A 15,210-nucleotide genomic window follows, 5' to 3' on the forward strand; every position below is an offset into this window, starting at 1 on the left:
TGAAAACAAATGAGAAAATTGAGTTTAAATCTTACCTTAAACTGGTTTGAGGCAAGCAAGAACAAGTAGAACCCCAAAGTTTTACCCAAAAGCTTGAGGAAGGTAGGATATGGAGGTTTTAGAGAGAAGGAAAAGGGAAGATGGGAGGCGGAAATAAGAGAGAAAGGAACGAAAATAGGGTTTTTGTATAACCCGCATAAGTCTTGCTACAGTAATACTCGGTCGAGTATTGAACATACTCGGCCGAGTGTCGAATACTCGATCGAGTGTTTAGGAATACTCGGCCGAGTGTAGACTACTCGGTCGAGTACTCTTATTACTCGGTCGAATTTTGAAGAACAGAAGCGATTATTATTTTCACCAAACGGATACTCGGTTGCGTAGCTTGATACTCGGCCGAGTATGGGCTACTCGGTCGAGTACAGTCATCTACTCGGTCGAGTTCCTAAAAGTGAAGAGAAAAATCATAAACTTTCACTGTCCCTGCAAAATAAATGATATCGTTCGGAGTTCCGTGCAACCGGCTCGTCACTGTGAAGGCTTAGTTCTACCACTCAAACACACATCAATACTTATTTTTGTACATCTACTACCAATACTATCATCATTACCACCTTCATTCTTCACTATGTCATGAAACTGTTACACCCTATCCTTATAGCATACTCAGCATTTAATTACGTTACCTGCAAGGTTTAGCTCTCATCTCACATCATCTCTAATTCCGCTAAACACCAGACATACACCTTAATCACATTTACAAAGCAGCAATTCAACACACAACACATTCATCATGAAACAAATTGGTTAACTTACCACTGGTCGCACAACGCAACAATTCCGTCACTAACTCCAACTTTTCCACACATACATCATAGCACATATCATCCTAATCATAGATACGCACAACAATCATCATTAAGCAATCAATGACTCTCACTAACTACCCTTTTTCCCGTGTCTGGCTTAAGTCTGATGGGGCCATGATTTTGAAATGAGGGCGCCTACTCACCCAAAATCTAGCATCGGCTGGGGCTCCCAACGTACATACACCAGGTTCATTTTAATTGACACCCTATATACATTAAATTCATTGGTTCAGGTTCCAAAATCGTCGGCTCTGATACCACTTTGTAACACCCCCGTACGCCAGAATGCCTTACCAAGGACCATCCCAGTGTATGACGGTGTCACCATCTCGGTTTCCCGAGGAGGTAGATCAAATTAGACAATAAAAGAACAATTGTAAATATTAGTATATCTTATACAATACAACTCAATACAACGTCTCTATAATAAAGGTACAACCATAACACTCATGACACTGCCTCTCTAGACCGGTAGCGTGATGACCCGATCCCTCCAATCCTAGCAGCCACAATCAACAATACCTGCTAAGCCAACTGCTCACCATCCCCGAATGGATCACCGCAGGTTTTACAAAACAACTACAACGGGGTCAGTACTGACTAATAAAATGTAAGACAGAATAACAATGCAAACAGCTGATCATCCTCTATCCCAATCTCACGACCTCGCATAGTAACCGACTACACCCCGAAGGGTGTAGCCCTGCCAGATTACCCATCGCAACAGGTAATCCTCGCCGCCAGTGGGTGACCGCAGCCCATCCCACCTAGTCCAGCTCATCAACGAGCGACTAACAATCCCTGTCCCTTAATGTGCACATCCCCTCCCGTGGCGGGTTCCACGGAGGGCGAACTAGGGTGTGAAGTCACTCCCGCAAGTGACTCCACTCCCATCACAACACACACAGCCTCACAGCTGTCACAATACTACAACAACACCACCGTCACCACTACACCAATACTCCGATGATCAGCAGATAACAATCATACACAGTACAATCACAATCTTAAATCAATTAACGAAGAACCGAGTAGGAAACCCTACCTCATCGCAAAGCATGTAAGACTCCCATTTACAGCCACGCACGACTCCAATAAGCATCCTAACAATGATAACCATCTCCTATTACACGACTATACTCAAAGAATCACTCAAATGAACACAAGGCAGATACTTACCTAACATTACGCATCGACGGTGACATAGACGACCACCATCCACGTCACCCTTCCTCAGCGAATCCCGTCATTCCCATGGTGGAGGTTTAAGCTAAATGCATTAGAGTGTGAAGCTATGGGGTGATAGGGGAGGGAGATAGGCTAGGGTTAGAGAAAGAGAAACTGTCGATGAAATGAGAAATGAAATGAATCTCGCGAACTTGCGTTTATATTAACGTGTCGACAACAGCCATACTCGGTCGAGTACAGAAGTAATCGGCCGAGTAGGCTCTACTCGGTCGAGTATAGGTGATACTCGACCGAGTAACCTCAGCTAGGTCAAGTAACTACTCCTATAAAACTCATGTTACAAGCCTGATTCCTCACCCATTCATCCCTAAGGTCTGTTTGGTCAATAAGATCGGTCAACAGCGTTCTTAAATATCTTGGGTATTACAGTTACCCTTTGACCTCTCGAGGTTACTACTTCTACAAACCTCAAGAAAACAAAGTGTTTGTGTCTTCAGAGGTTGTCTTCTTAGAAAGTCAGTTTATTTCTAAGAGACAGAGTGGGAGAAATTTTGAACTTGATGAAGTTCAAGAGCCACAAACCGAGGTAGAGACGCAAGAAGATGTTCCTTCGTCGTCTACCACGGCTATCCCTCCTCCTCTTAGAATAACGGGCCAAGTTATTCGCCATCCCGATCGATATGTGGGACTTATCGAAGAAGATGGAACACTCGATGTGTTGCTTATAGATAGTGACGAGCCCGCCACCTACAAGGCCGCAATCTCTAGTCCAAATTCCTCCTTATGGCTTGAAGCCATGAAGTCCGAAATGGATTCTATGCATGAAAACCAAGTTTGGGACTTGGTAGATTTGCCTAAAGGGGCAAGACCTCTTCAATGAAAATGGATATTCAAAGTCAAGAATGGCATAGAAGGACATGACGATGTCTACAAAGCTAGGCTAGTGGCAAAAGGATTTACCCAAGTCCAAGGTCTCCATTATGATAAGACCTTCGCCCCCGTAGCCATGCTAAGATCCATACGGATTTTGTTAGAGATTGCCGCATTTCATGATTATGAAATATGGCAAATGGATGTCAAAACCGCTTTTCTAAATGGGCATTTAGAAGAGGAGGTGTACATGATACAACCCGAAGGTTTTGTTGATTCTAAGAATCCTAACAAAGTGTGCAAGCTTAAGAGATCCATTTATGGTCTTAAGCAAGCATCTAGAAGTTGGAATCATCGATTCAATCATGTTATAAAAGAGAATGGTTTCACTCGAAATGTTGAGGAACCATGTTTATACATGAAATTCAGTGGGAGCAATGTTGTGTTCCTAATCTTGTATGTCGATGACATACTACTCATTGGAAATGATATTCCGATGTTGTCTTCTGTTAAGAAGTGGTTAGGTAACCACTTCCAAATGAAGGATTTAGGAGAAGCACAACGCATATTAGGTATCCGGATCCATAGATATAGATCCAAGAGGATTTTGGCACTAAGTCAAGAGTCTTATGTTGATAAGATTCTTCGACGGTTCAGCATGGACAAATCAAAAAGGGGTTTGGTACCTATGGTAACTGGGACTATATTGAGCAAGACTCAATCTCCCTCCGAACCCCATGATGTTGAACGCATGAAGATGATCCCTTATGCTTCCATTGTTGGATCAATCATGTACGCCATGATATGCACACGTCCTGATGTCTCGTATGCCTTGAGTATGACGAGTAGATATCAAGGAAATCCAGGTGAGAGTCATCACTGGATAGCCGTTAAGAACATCCTTAAATACTTGAGAAGAACTAAGGATTCTATCTTAGTGTTTGGAGGAGACACCGAGCTACGTGTTAATGGATACACGGACTCGAGTTTTCAAACAGATAGAGATGACATAAAATCACAAGCTGGTTTCATTTTCATGCTCAATGGTGGTGCCATTAGCTGGAGAAGCTTCAAGGAAGTCAGAATCGCGGATTCAAAACGGAGGTGAGTACATTGCAAAGATCGAAAGTCGCCAAGGAAGTGTGTGGATCGTGCAATTCACGGAAGGTCTAAGAGTAGTACCTACCGCCAATGATCCCATCACTCTCTATTGTGATAATAGTGGGACGATCTTCTAAGCTAAGGAGCCAAAGTCTAGTAATAGATCTAGACATGTACTTAGAAAATATCATGTAATAAGAGATTTCATTGAAAGAAAGGAAATTGCGATTTGTAAGGTTGGGACGGATGACAACATAGCCGATCCGCTCACCAAGCCTTTATCGCATGCCAAGCATGATGGACATGTTGCGTCCATGGGACTTAAACGTGTACCAAGTTTATGTTAGATTTTGAAATGAAATAAAAAGTGTTGTTTTTGTTCATGATCATAATCGAATTAGTCTTTTATTTTTCTTTATACATTGTTATATCCAAACGGGTTGTAGTGACAATTGAACCCCGTTAAAGTGAACACGGATTAACATAGTATTCGCCCATAGTTACTTGTATGAGGTGACATCTCGAAGTAACTAGAATGTGATGCGATTGATGGCAAGTTCAAGTGTCATGGAGTCATGTGAGAATGACTAGTCGATCACGTAGGCAGACAGTTAGGAACGCCTTGTCGGGCCTTATGACCGCTTATAGAGTTCTGGCAAATTTATATAGCCTGGTCGTGGCGAGAGCTACTATAGTATTCTAATGAGTCGATTCTTTTGACTAAAGACTATTCGCCTAAGATGGCACAGTTTCAGATTAACTTTGAATTGTGTTACTACGACCTTCGTAAATGGGGTCAAATGGGCATATTTTGGGTTATGATGGCTGTGGCTAGTCGAAGGGAATGAGTGCGATAGGAATTGTCCACCCCTAGTCAGGGTTATAACAATATCTCAGGGCCACTCGAGGAGTAATGAACTGGAAATGCGTGGCCACGCTCGGAATGAATCCATGGTGGATAAATCCGGTCAATCAGTTATTCTCCAGATCGAGGAAACCACACTCGATATGATCACTTGCAAGTACGACCTGAAAGACACCTTGCATTGAGTGGGAGATAGTAATAGGACAAGAGAATTGGTGACGCACACTTGTCGAGGACAAGTGGGAGATTGTTGGAATATGTGTCCTCCAACAATAATGCGATCACAACTGTTGATCATGATGATCACATGTTTAAGTCTCATTTTAAAGAATACAATTGGGAAGTATTTTTACTGTCAACTGGTCCACACATATCGGTAATGATTGGCTGACTAGAGTTTGACATTACTATCGTGCGACGGTGGTGACCAGTTGATCCCCTTAGGTCATACCTATAGGGTAACACTCTTAATTGATCATTTAATTGATCGTATGACGATACGGGTCAATTAAATTACTTAAAATTGACGGACGATTTTGGAAGTAATATTTACGTGTCTTATTGAAATTTGATTAAATAAGATACGGTCTAAGTAATCGAATTGTTTTATTACTTAGATGAAATTATTGTTTAAGGAAATAATTGCATTTAAATGAATAGATTATTATAAATACAAGATGTTGTGATTTATAATTGGTAAAATATTTTGGTACAAGTAATTATGAATTACTAAGTCGATTATGTATATGACGTATTTTTATTAATGCGTTGATTTTAATATGTTAAAATACATAACATTTTTACATGACATGTTAAATGTGACAAATTGACAAAATAATGTGTAAAATGGATTTTCCATTTTACACTAAATGGACTGAAATAATGGGGAGTATTAGGTATATATTATGTTAATTATGTTAGTGGTAAACATAATGATGTTAGCCTAATACTAGCCATGCATACCTACACAATCTTGTGAAGACCACCTTGTGCATGCATTGGCCATTCTCTCCCACCCATACCCGGTTTTTCCACCCTCCATGCAAAGAGTTTTTGTCTTATTTTTGCATATAGACCACTCTTGGAAAAACATTATTCATTCATTCATTTTACACATCTAAAATAAGAATTTTATAGAGATAAAAAGCTTTCCTTCTCCTCCTTCTCTCAACCGAATTAGAGAACATAAAATAAAGATTTTTTGGTCAATTTTATACTAAATTAATATTGTTCTAGTAATAATAATATTAATTTGATTAAGTTGTTACCTTGGGTATAAAACCTTCGGAGGGATTCTACACTTGAATCCTTGTTCATCCAATTAAGGAAAGCTCAAGAGCAAGAGAGTAGGAGAACTCTCTTGTGCCCTTTTGATCCGAAATATCAATGTAAGAATGAAGATTTCTTCCTTATTTTACTTATAGTTTGCATGCATAAGATCATTTTAATTTCATGACTAAAAATTAAAATCATAACATATATGAATATGTTGAGTATAGAGATATAGATTTCCAACACTTTCGACTTCTCCCAAACACCTGTCACCAATCCCTCCATCCTCCTTCTGCCCATTCAACTGTCGAATCCCCGCCAGGTCCTCCCCCTTCTCTCCTTTTTTCTTCTTTAAATCGATGGCAATCATTTGGAGCTTCTCTATCATTCGGGCAATATCAGCTTCATCTTCTTTCCTCCCCATGACATCTAATTCAGGCACTAGGGCACGCCTTGCATTCCCCTACCCAGTCTCATTCCCCTCCTTAGCTATCTTTGTAACTTTCCAAGGTGAGTCTCTTAACCATTCCCCAAATTTTAACTCCACCTCCTCATATGGCCCCTCCTCACAGTCTTTCTCACCATGACCGATAACCCCACAACCATAACAAAAAATGGGTACCCGTTCATACTTAACATCAAAGTCGACTGTCTTGCCCGCCTTCATATTAATCGGGATGGATGCCCTCAATGGTTCTCGAACATCATGCAAAACCCGAATTCTTATGGCTTTATCAACATCGGAATTTAGTCCCATCTCAACATCGATAAAGGACCCCAACCTTGCTCCTATGTGTTGCACATTCGACCTACTCGACCTCCCTTGAATAGGGAGGTCATAAACCCTAGCCCAAATCGGTAAATGAAATAATGGCACATCAGAAAGTTTACCTTTGTCATTCGGTTCGTTGAAGCACCAAGAAAACTTATCGAAATGCCAAGGTTGGCCCTCAAGAACCCTACTCTTATCTCGCTCCGAACCAAATTTGAAGACAAAAGTCTTCTCCTTCGCATCTACAACATTGCCCAAAATCGGTTTCGTCGGATTCCATAGTTTCGCCATAGTGTCGATTGCTGCCTTCTCGTTAATAGCTCATGATGCCCAGATATTTCCCACCAACATAATATAAGGCTGCTTTGCGTATCGCCCTTCACATCTCCCTCATCTCATTCAAAACTCGACAAATCCCTCGCTGTTCCTTCTGTCCCAATCTCTTTCCCATACCGATTTCGACCACGCGTATCCTCCATCTTCTGACCCTGCAAAAAACGAAAACAACAAAGAGAAAACACCAAAAGGAAACCTCTCTCACAATAAGGATCGTGAGAGAAAGCCTCAAATGAAAGGATAGAGCTAAGAAATGGTAGACGAGAAAACCCTAGGAATTTTGGACGAGAGCCCTAAACCCTAGACCTTCTTTTTCTAGTTCATTGTGTTTTTTTATTTGCCACTACTATAACTTTGAAAGTTGAATCCATTATGAGTAACGTTTCCAAGTTCGTACCCGTCTAGAAGGACCCATCGCCAAAGCATATATAAAATCATTGGATTCATTCTTCTTTATCACCTATTTCGAGAAGGGGGGAGGCTTATTTTAGTATTATTCATTTCTCGCTTAACATACCAAGAAACATAATATATGAAATACAGACTTACGTGTTCTCGAAGCCATCCAGGGAATTCTACTTCAAATTTATTCCAAACGTCATTCGCGGATACATGCGAATGTCGTTCAATGATAAATTTCTCAATTTCCTAAAAAAGGAAACGCATATGGATTGGAAGTAAGGAAGTTCGTCCGAGAATGATTTAAATTACTATGTTATTTATGAAAAAATATTTCACTTACCTTTCATCGTCATTTAACAATTCACAATTATTGAGGATATAGATGTGTGCACGTTGAAATTCTTTATCCTCGAGATACCTTTTACGACATTTGCCAGAGATGTCGGCCTCATGATCTTGAAAAAGTTCAGGTATCTTAGGACCATTAGGATCGATGTGGTTTTTGATACCTAAACCTAAATCTTTTGATTTTGTATCTATATGCTTTTCAAAATAAAGAGAACAAAAGTTTGAAATCTCTTCCGTTAGATAAGCATTGCATATAGAACCTTCAACTCTCGCTTTATTACCAACTTTTTGTTTCAAATGGTTAAGGAACCTACAATATACATTTGTTATAAGAATAAGATTATTTTTCCAAGGGATGGATTGCTCTGTTTAAAAAAGTTTAACTTCAATCTATAAAATACTATTAAAAGCCTAAACTAAAATGGCTCATAAAGTCCACGTCAACAAAGCCACGTGTGAGTGTAAAAAGCCACGTCAGATAATTACTATGCCACATCTATACAATAATATAAAAAGGTTAGTTGAGGGGTGGGTAGAAAATCCTATGTGGCATGCCTAAATGGCTTCTAAAGCATAAAAAACACACATTTTCAAACACTACATATTAAGTCGACAAAATGGGGAAAAAAAAATAAAAAACAAACAAACAAACAATTACTCCGTACCATTCATCTTCCCCAACCCAAAACGTATTCCTCCCCAATTTCAACTCAATACAAATTTAACTTAATGCAAATCAATGCTCTCGAATGATTAATTACTAATCACAAATCAATGTTCATGAATGATTCAATAATAACTCCGTACCATTCATCTTTCCCAATCCAAAACGGTTTTCTCCCCAATTTCAATTCAATACAAACCTTAATTCAATACTTCATACGTTTTTCAATTCACCCTAAATGACTATCAATGGCAATCAATGTTTGCTATTTAGCTCCGATTGCTGCTTCACTTATTTACGCTGCCGGTAACTTCATCTTGAACCTTCAAATTTGCGTTTCTATTTTCTTTTTTGTTGCTATTGGCTGGAATGTATATGTCATAAATTAATATATATAGTTTGTTTGTGTTGGGGTGAAGCTCATAAATTATTCAATTTGTTTCTGTATATTCCGAGTTGCGATTTAATCCTGATTTTGCATTTTGGGTTGGATTGATACAATTTATTTCTGATTATTCCGAGTTACGATTTAATCCGGATTTTGCAGGTTTGGGTTTAATTGATTCAATAGTATGCTTCGCGGTCTACAAATTGTTCCCGTATAATCATGGTAAGTGCTTGAACCTACTATGGTCTACAAACTGAGTTATATATTGAAAGCTTGATTTTTGCGTTTTGGTGTAATGCTTACTCTTTCTTTTCATTTGCTCGCATGATTTCATTCTTCATTGTAATCTCTGTTTAGGTTATATCTCTGTAAATTTAATTTAGAATGTCCCAATTCTGTGGTTTTTTTACAGGTCTCTTGACCCTCAACAGGACGTTTGTCTTCTAATTCTACACAAGATGAACAAGCTTGCTACAGAATTTTGTGCGAAAGTATGAATCTTTCTTTTGTTTTTTTTTTATTCTTCATTGTCCTACATTAGTCATATTAGTTTTGAAAGTGACGAAATATTATGTGGGCTGAAGATTTTCTAACTATGTTTGTGATTCACTGTATAGCTGACAGGGTAGTTGAGCACAATGGGTAATTAGTTTCACTAATTGTAAGACCAAGATTGACGTTTACTGAACAAAGTTTGCAACTTTTGCTCCTAATTCTGATGGAAGGTGAGCAATTTTAGTAGTGTTTCTTTACTCGAAATTTCGCTTATGTTTAGCTTGATAACTTTAGTTGATTAAGCATAAACAATGTTAAAATATTAATCCTAAGTTTGATAAAGTTAATAAACTATTGTTTCATTGAATGTGATCTCAATCAAATATTGGCCCTAATTGGGTATTATTGTTTTATAGGTCGTTGATTGTTCATCTGGAAATGTTCTATGGACACTATGGTGGAGCGATTAATCTATTACTCGGTATCTTTATTTGTTTATGGGTGTTGAGTGGGTGTCGTTGCTTATTTCTATACAATAATATATAGGAGTTATTTCATACTCTTACAACTTTGTCAAATGAACTTTTGCCCATTTTCACATATAAGAAATTAAGAATAAGAAGTCTGGGAATACAGCGATACTGGGAATGCTACTTTGAATTGCGTGAATCTGACCAGGGCGTGAACATGATGGGGAAGTTGGGGTGCACCACCAATGGGTGTTGGGAAGTTTAATGTGGGTGCATCTACTCTTGATGGGAAGGATAGTGAAATGGTTGTCGGCATTAGAGAAAACGGAGGAATGGTAGGGTGGGCTGTTGTCCAGCAAGTGTGCGCTCACGCTCGGTAGGAGGTAGACATCGCTGAAGCTAAGGCCGTTGTGCTAGGCATGAGGCTGGTGAGGCAAATGGGGCTAGGTGCGGTAATTTTGGAGTCGGATTCGCTACATCTTATCACGGCACTCAAACCTTGGGAGGTTCCAGCAAACTATGGTCAGTGAGATTCTGATCATTGGTGATAATTTTGATTCTGCTTCCTATAACTTTGTTAGACGTACTGGACTACTGGTAAAGTGGTAATGGGGTGGCTCATTGTATGACTCGCTACACCCCTTTGGATTTTTCGACTTGGGTGTGGGTTGACATGTGCCCCAAGATGATAGCTGATTGTGTAACCACCGATTTTATATCGGCATTTTGCTATTAATTATAACAATATTTTTCCCTCAGAAAAAGATAAACAACGTCAAGCTCGAGCCCAACAATGGTTTTTCATTTTTCTTTTTCCTTTTTTAGTTTCTTTGCTTTGTATTGTATACTTGTGGAGTATTTATTTAAGTTGTATTTGAGGAGTAAGTTAAGCAACGTCGATACTGTACATTTACCATATAAGTATATAACTGATAATCAACTTTATTAATCTACTACGGAGTATTAGATTTGTTTAAAAAAAAAATAATAGAAACAGTTGCTCTCGCTCATCTTAATTTTATATGATCTTAAGTAAACTAAAGTTGACCTTTTTTTTTCAATGAGTGATGTGTTTACGTCTAAAGCCAATGAAATCAAGTTATGCCTACATATATGTTTGCATAAGTTTATAAAATCAAATCATATGAAATATTCATTCCCCTCCTTAAGATTACCTTTGGGAAGAAAACTAATCGCTTCAAAGTGGGTGTGCAATTAGTCGAAGTGATTCGCGAGTTTCGCGGGCCACAAAACTAGTTACCTTTCAAAGGGATACATCCACCTACATTGAACAAGACCACCAACTTTCGCCTCATAAGGTAAATGAACCGGTAAATGCTCCACTGAATTGAAAAATGAAGGTGGAAAAATTTTTTCCAACTTGAAAATGATCTCGGCAATATTACCCTCTAAACGTGTCATATCAGCAGTTTTTATAGTTGAGGAACACAAATCTCGAAAAAACAAACTGATTTCAGTTATTGCATTCCACACATTCTTTGGCAATAAATTCCCCGTTGCAACGGGTAATAATCGCTCCATGAAAACATGACAATCATAACTATTTAATCCATGTAACTTTAGCTCTTTATAATCCACGCACATACTCAGATCGGATGCATATCCATCCGGGAACCTCAAATTGCAAATCCATTCACATAAAACCTTTTTTTGGTCTTATCAAGGGTGTAAGGAGCTTTTGGCATCTCCCCAGGTTTCTTAATATGTAGCTTAGGACAATTACAAAAGGTTGACAAGTCTATTCGTGATCGTGGACCATCAGCTGATTTACCCTTGACATTCATAATTGTATTAATCAATTGCTCGAATTTTTTTTTCTCAATGTGCATCACATCGAGGTTGTGTCGAATGAGCAATGATTTCCAATAAGGAAGCTCCCAAAATATGCTTCTTTTGAACCAACCAATCCCCAACTTCTTCAACTCTTTGAATTCTTTATCGGTTCCATTGACTATTGTTGGAAATTGTTTTACACGTGCCCACAATTCATGACCAGATAGTCTTAGAGGAGGGAGGTCATTTTCAACCCTATTTTTGTAAAAAGCAGTCTTATTTTGTCGAAAGTCAATGACCTAATTCTCAATCACAAATTATACTATGATATGATACCTTAATATGGTGAGACCACATAAAAATGACCATTTTATGGTAAAAATTTAGCTTTGGATATTAAAAGCTACAACTATTTTGTTACTAACAGTGACTATTTAAAAAAAAAACAATCATTTTTACACATAATGTTCACTATTTCTTATAAATTGGTCACTTTTACCAGTCTATATTCTACTTACATTGATAAAAGTGATCAATTTCTTATTTCCTATTTCCTATAAATAATAAAACACAAACCATAAATATCTTTTTTTAATTTTCCGCCTAAATACTCACCTCATACTAAGCACAATTTTACCAAAATTCATTAGCCCACCAATCAAATGGCCCACAATGATCATCAAATTTATATCTACTAACTCATACACGACTAATATTGACTATGAAATGAGCCCACCATATTAACAAAAATGAACCTCAAATTGATTTTCAAATTGATTTTGTACCAATTTCTACCAGTCAAATATTGAATACCTTGAAACTAAAAAAAAATCAACTTAGTTTATGACTTTTGAATGTGTACATCAAAAGATATGAGACACGAGTAATGTTATGGGACATAGAGACCAAATATGTTTCGCGATTAACGGGTCGTAAAATAATTTCAAAAGCTCGGAGAGGTTTTAGTATGATCATTTACATATACTGATTAGTTTATCAAGTAGAAAATAATTTATAAAGATATCATAGTGTGTAACTCATAAGCGTTCTTTCCTTTTACGCCAAGTTTTCAAGTGTATACGTTAACTGATATTGTTTTGACTTAATTTGTAATTCTACTTTTTATTTTGTCCTCATTTCAATTTGAATTTTTGTGCAAACATTTCAAAACTTATCCGATATGGTAAAATTTGCCAATATTTGAAATTATTAACATGCTTTAACATAGGTGTAAACATGTCGTCATATGCATGCACTAATAAAAGATATGAGATACGACGGGTGTAAGCATAATATACAACAAGAGTGTAACTATGTTTTTACAATTAATACTCTCTTAATACTAATGTTATTTTGAAAAAAAATTAATATTATAATTTAAATGTGTAGATTATACTGTTATAAAAATATTATATTTGTAATTGTAATGGACAAGTATATAATTTCCATGTAACATATGGGAAATAAATTACTTCAAATAAGAAACCAAAACTATGTTGTAAATTTAAGAATTTACGAAAAATTTTATATATACAATCTATACATGCCCGTGCAACTTTGCACGGGTCCTAAACTAGTATATGTAGTATTTAAAACCATTTTCAAAAAAGTGAAACTCTCTATAAATAAGTGGTAGAATAACAATGTAAGATAAGACTTGAATTTGTTAAAATTAATATATCAAGTAAAAAAAATAAGTTATAAATATACACCTGTCTATAAACCATATATGAAATTTTAATGACTCAGTTCGTCATATACATGCCATCAGATATCTTTCGTGTATTATCCATGTCAAAGTGCGCCACTTATTAGTTTTACATAGATGTGTAAATATGATTGGTCATTTTATTTATCATTTATTACTACCCATTGTTCAATCATTTGTTCATTCATATGATTTACTGTTTTAAGTAGTCAGTTATCACGTGTTCATTTTGAGGAATTAAACTTCGTTTCCGACAATAGTGTTTTATATTAATCAGAAAATGGTGGTGCAAGCAACAATCGAAAAAGATAACTACATTATTAAACCATGTCTCTAAATGTGATACAATTGATATAACTAATTTAATACGAAATGGTGTAACTTTTATGTTAAAGGCGGATGATTCATCAATAATGAACTAAATTAACCACGAAATTTTATTTGATCTGATTTTCAACATAGTTGAATTTTTTTTAATCAACTTAGCTGGAAAATATTACTAAACCATGGCTATGTAAATCAACGTTTATGCCACGGAAATGTTAGGGGGGAGAGAGCGCAATGGCAAATGAACAATTTCAGGGATGCTGTTGATGATTGTGGGCTGAGAGACGTTACTTTTGAGGGACTGGAATTCACTTATGACAATGGGCAGGTGGGGTTGGCAAATAGACAGTGCAGGTTGAATAGAGCGATGGCTAACGAAGCATGGTTTGATATGTTCCCTTATGCGATACTCCACCACTTTCTACGGGAATGGTCGGACCATGCACCGATACTCTTGAAGCTTACACGGGAGGAACGTAATCGACAGGGTAGTAAGTTGTTTCGGTTTGAGCAAGCTTGGGTGGGGGAGGATGGGTGTGAAGATGCTATTATGAGGGCTTGGTGTGGAAATGGCGAGGAGGATATTCTGGACAGATTGAGGAGATGTGGGGAGGAGCTAATGGCATGGAAGGGGGTAAGCATTGGTAAGATTATGAGGGATGTTGAGAAGAAGAGGAAAAGGTTAGCCACGTTGAATGAGGGGGTGCGCAATGAAGAGAGCGTGAAGGAGAGGAAGTTGATTGTCAAAGATATTGCTATGCTATGTTGCTTAAACATGAAGAGTTGTTTTGGAGGCAGAGATCTCGTGCTATATGGCTTCGGGAGGGGGATAGAAATACTAAATTTTTCCACAAGCAGGCTACAAAAAGGCGGGAGAAAAATACAATTTCGAAGCTCTTTGATGAGGACGGGAGATGTTGGGAAGGAGCTGCGCAAATAGAACAAGTGGCGTGTGACTATTTTACCAATTTATTTCGCACAGGTGTTCCAGACCATTTTGAGGAGGTGCTTGATGGCGTGGTTGGACGTGTTTCTGAAGATATGAATGCGATTCTGAGAGCGGACTATACGGAGGAGGAGGTGATAGCAGCTCTGGAACAAATGCACCCGCTCAAAGCCCCTGGCCCGGACGGTATGAACGTGCTTTTTTATCAAACGTATTGGCATATTGTTGGGCCAGTTGTTATAAATTCTGTTTTACGTGTGTTACGGGGTGAGCCCTTACCACCAGGAAGTAATAAGACCTTTATTGTCTTGATCCCGAAAGTTAAAAGCCCGAGTAAAATGGGGGAATTTAGGCCTATTATTCTGTGCAATGTGATATACAAACTGGTTTCGAAG

At 37.8% G+C, this 15,210-nt stretch overlaps 1 protein-coding gene across 1 annotated transcript; it reads right to left on the reverse strand.

The window, feature by feature from the left end:
* Window positions 1-6,628: 6,628 nt before the first annotated feature.
* Window positions 6,629-7,228, reverse strand: LOC141588177 (uncharacterized). Its single transcript, XM_074409631.1, has one exon. The coding sequence runs from the start codon at window positions 7,226-7,228 to the stop codon at window positions 6,629-6,631; it is 600 nt and encodes a 199-aa protein (XP_074265732.1).
* Between the last annotated feature and the right edge of the window lie 7,982 nt (window positions 7,229-15,210).

Source organism: Silene latifolia, chromosome 6 (genome assembly GCF_048544455.1).
Source record: "Silene latifolia isolate original U9 population chromosome 6, ASM4854445v1, whole genome shotgun sequence".
NCBI lineage: Eukaryota > Viridiplantae > Streptophyta > Magnoliopsida > Caryophyllales > Caryophyllaceae > Silene > Silene latifolia.

Bases quoted from the DNA above. Each gene is read 5' to 3' on its own strand.
- LOC141588177 (XM_074409631.1), bottom strand. From the start codon at position 7,228: ATGGCGAAACTATGGAATCCGACGAAACCGATTTTGGGCAATGTTGTA.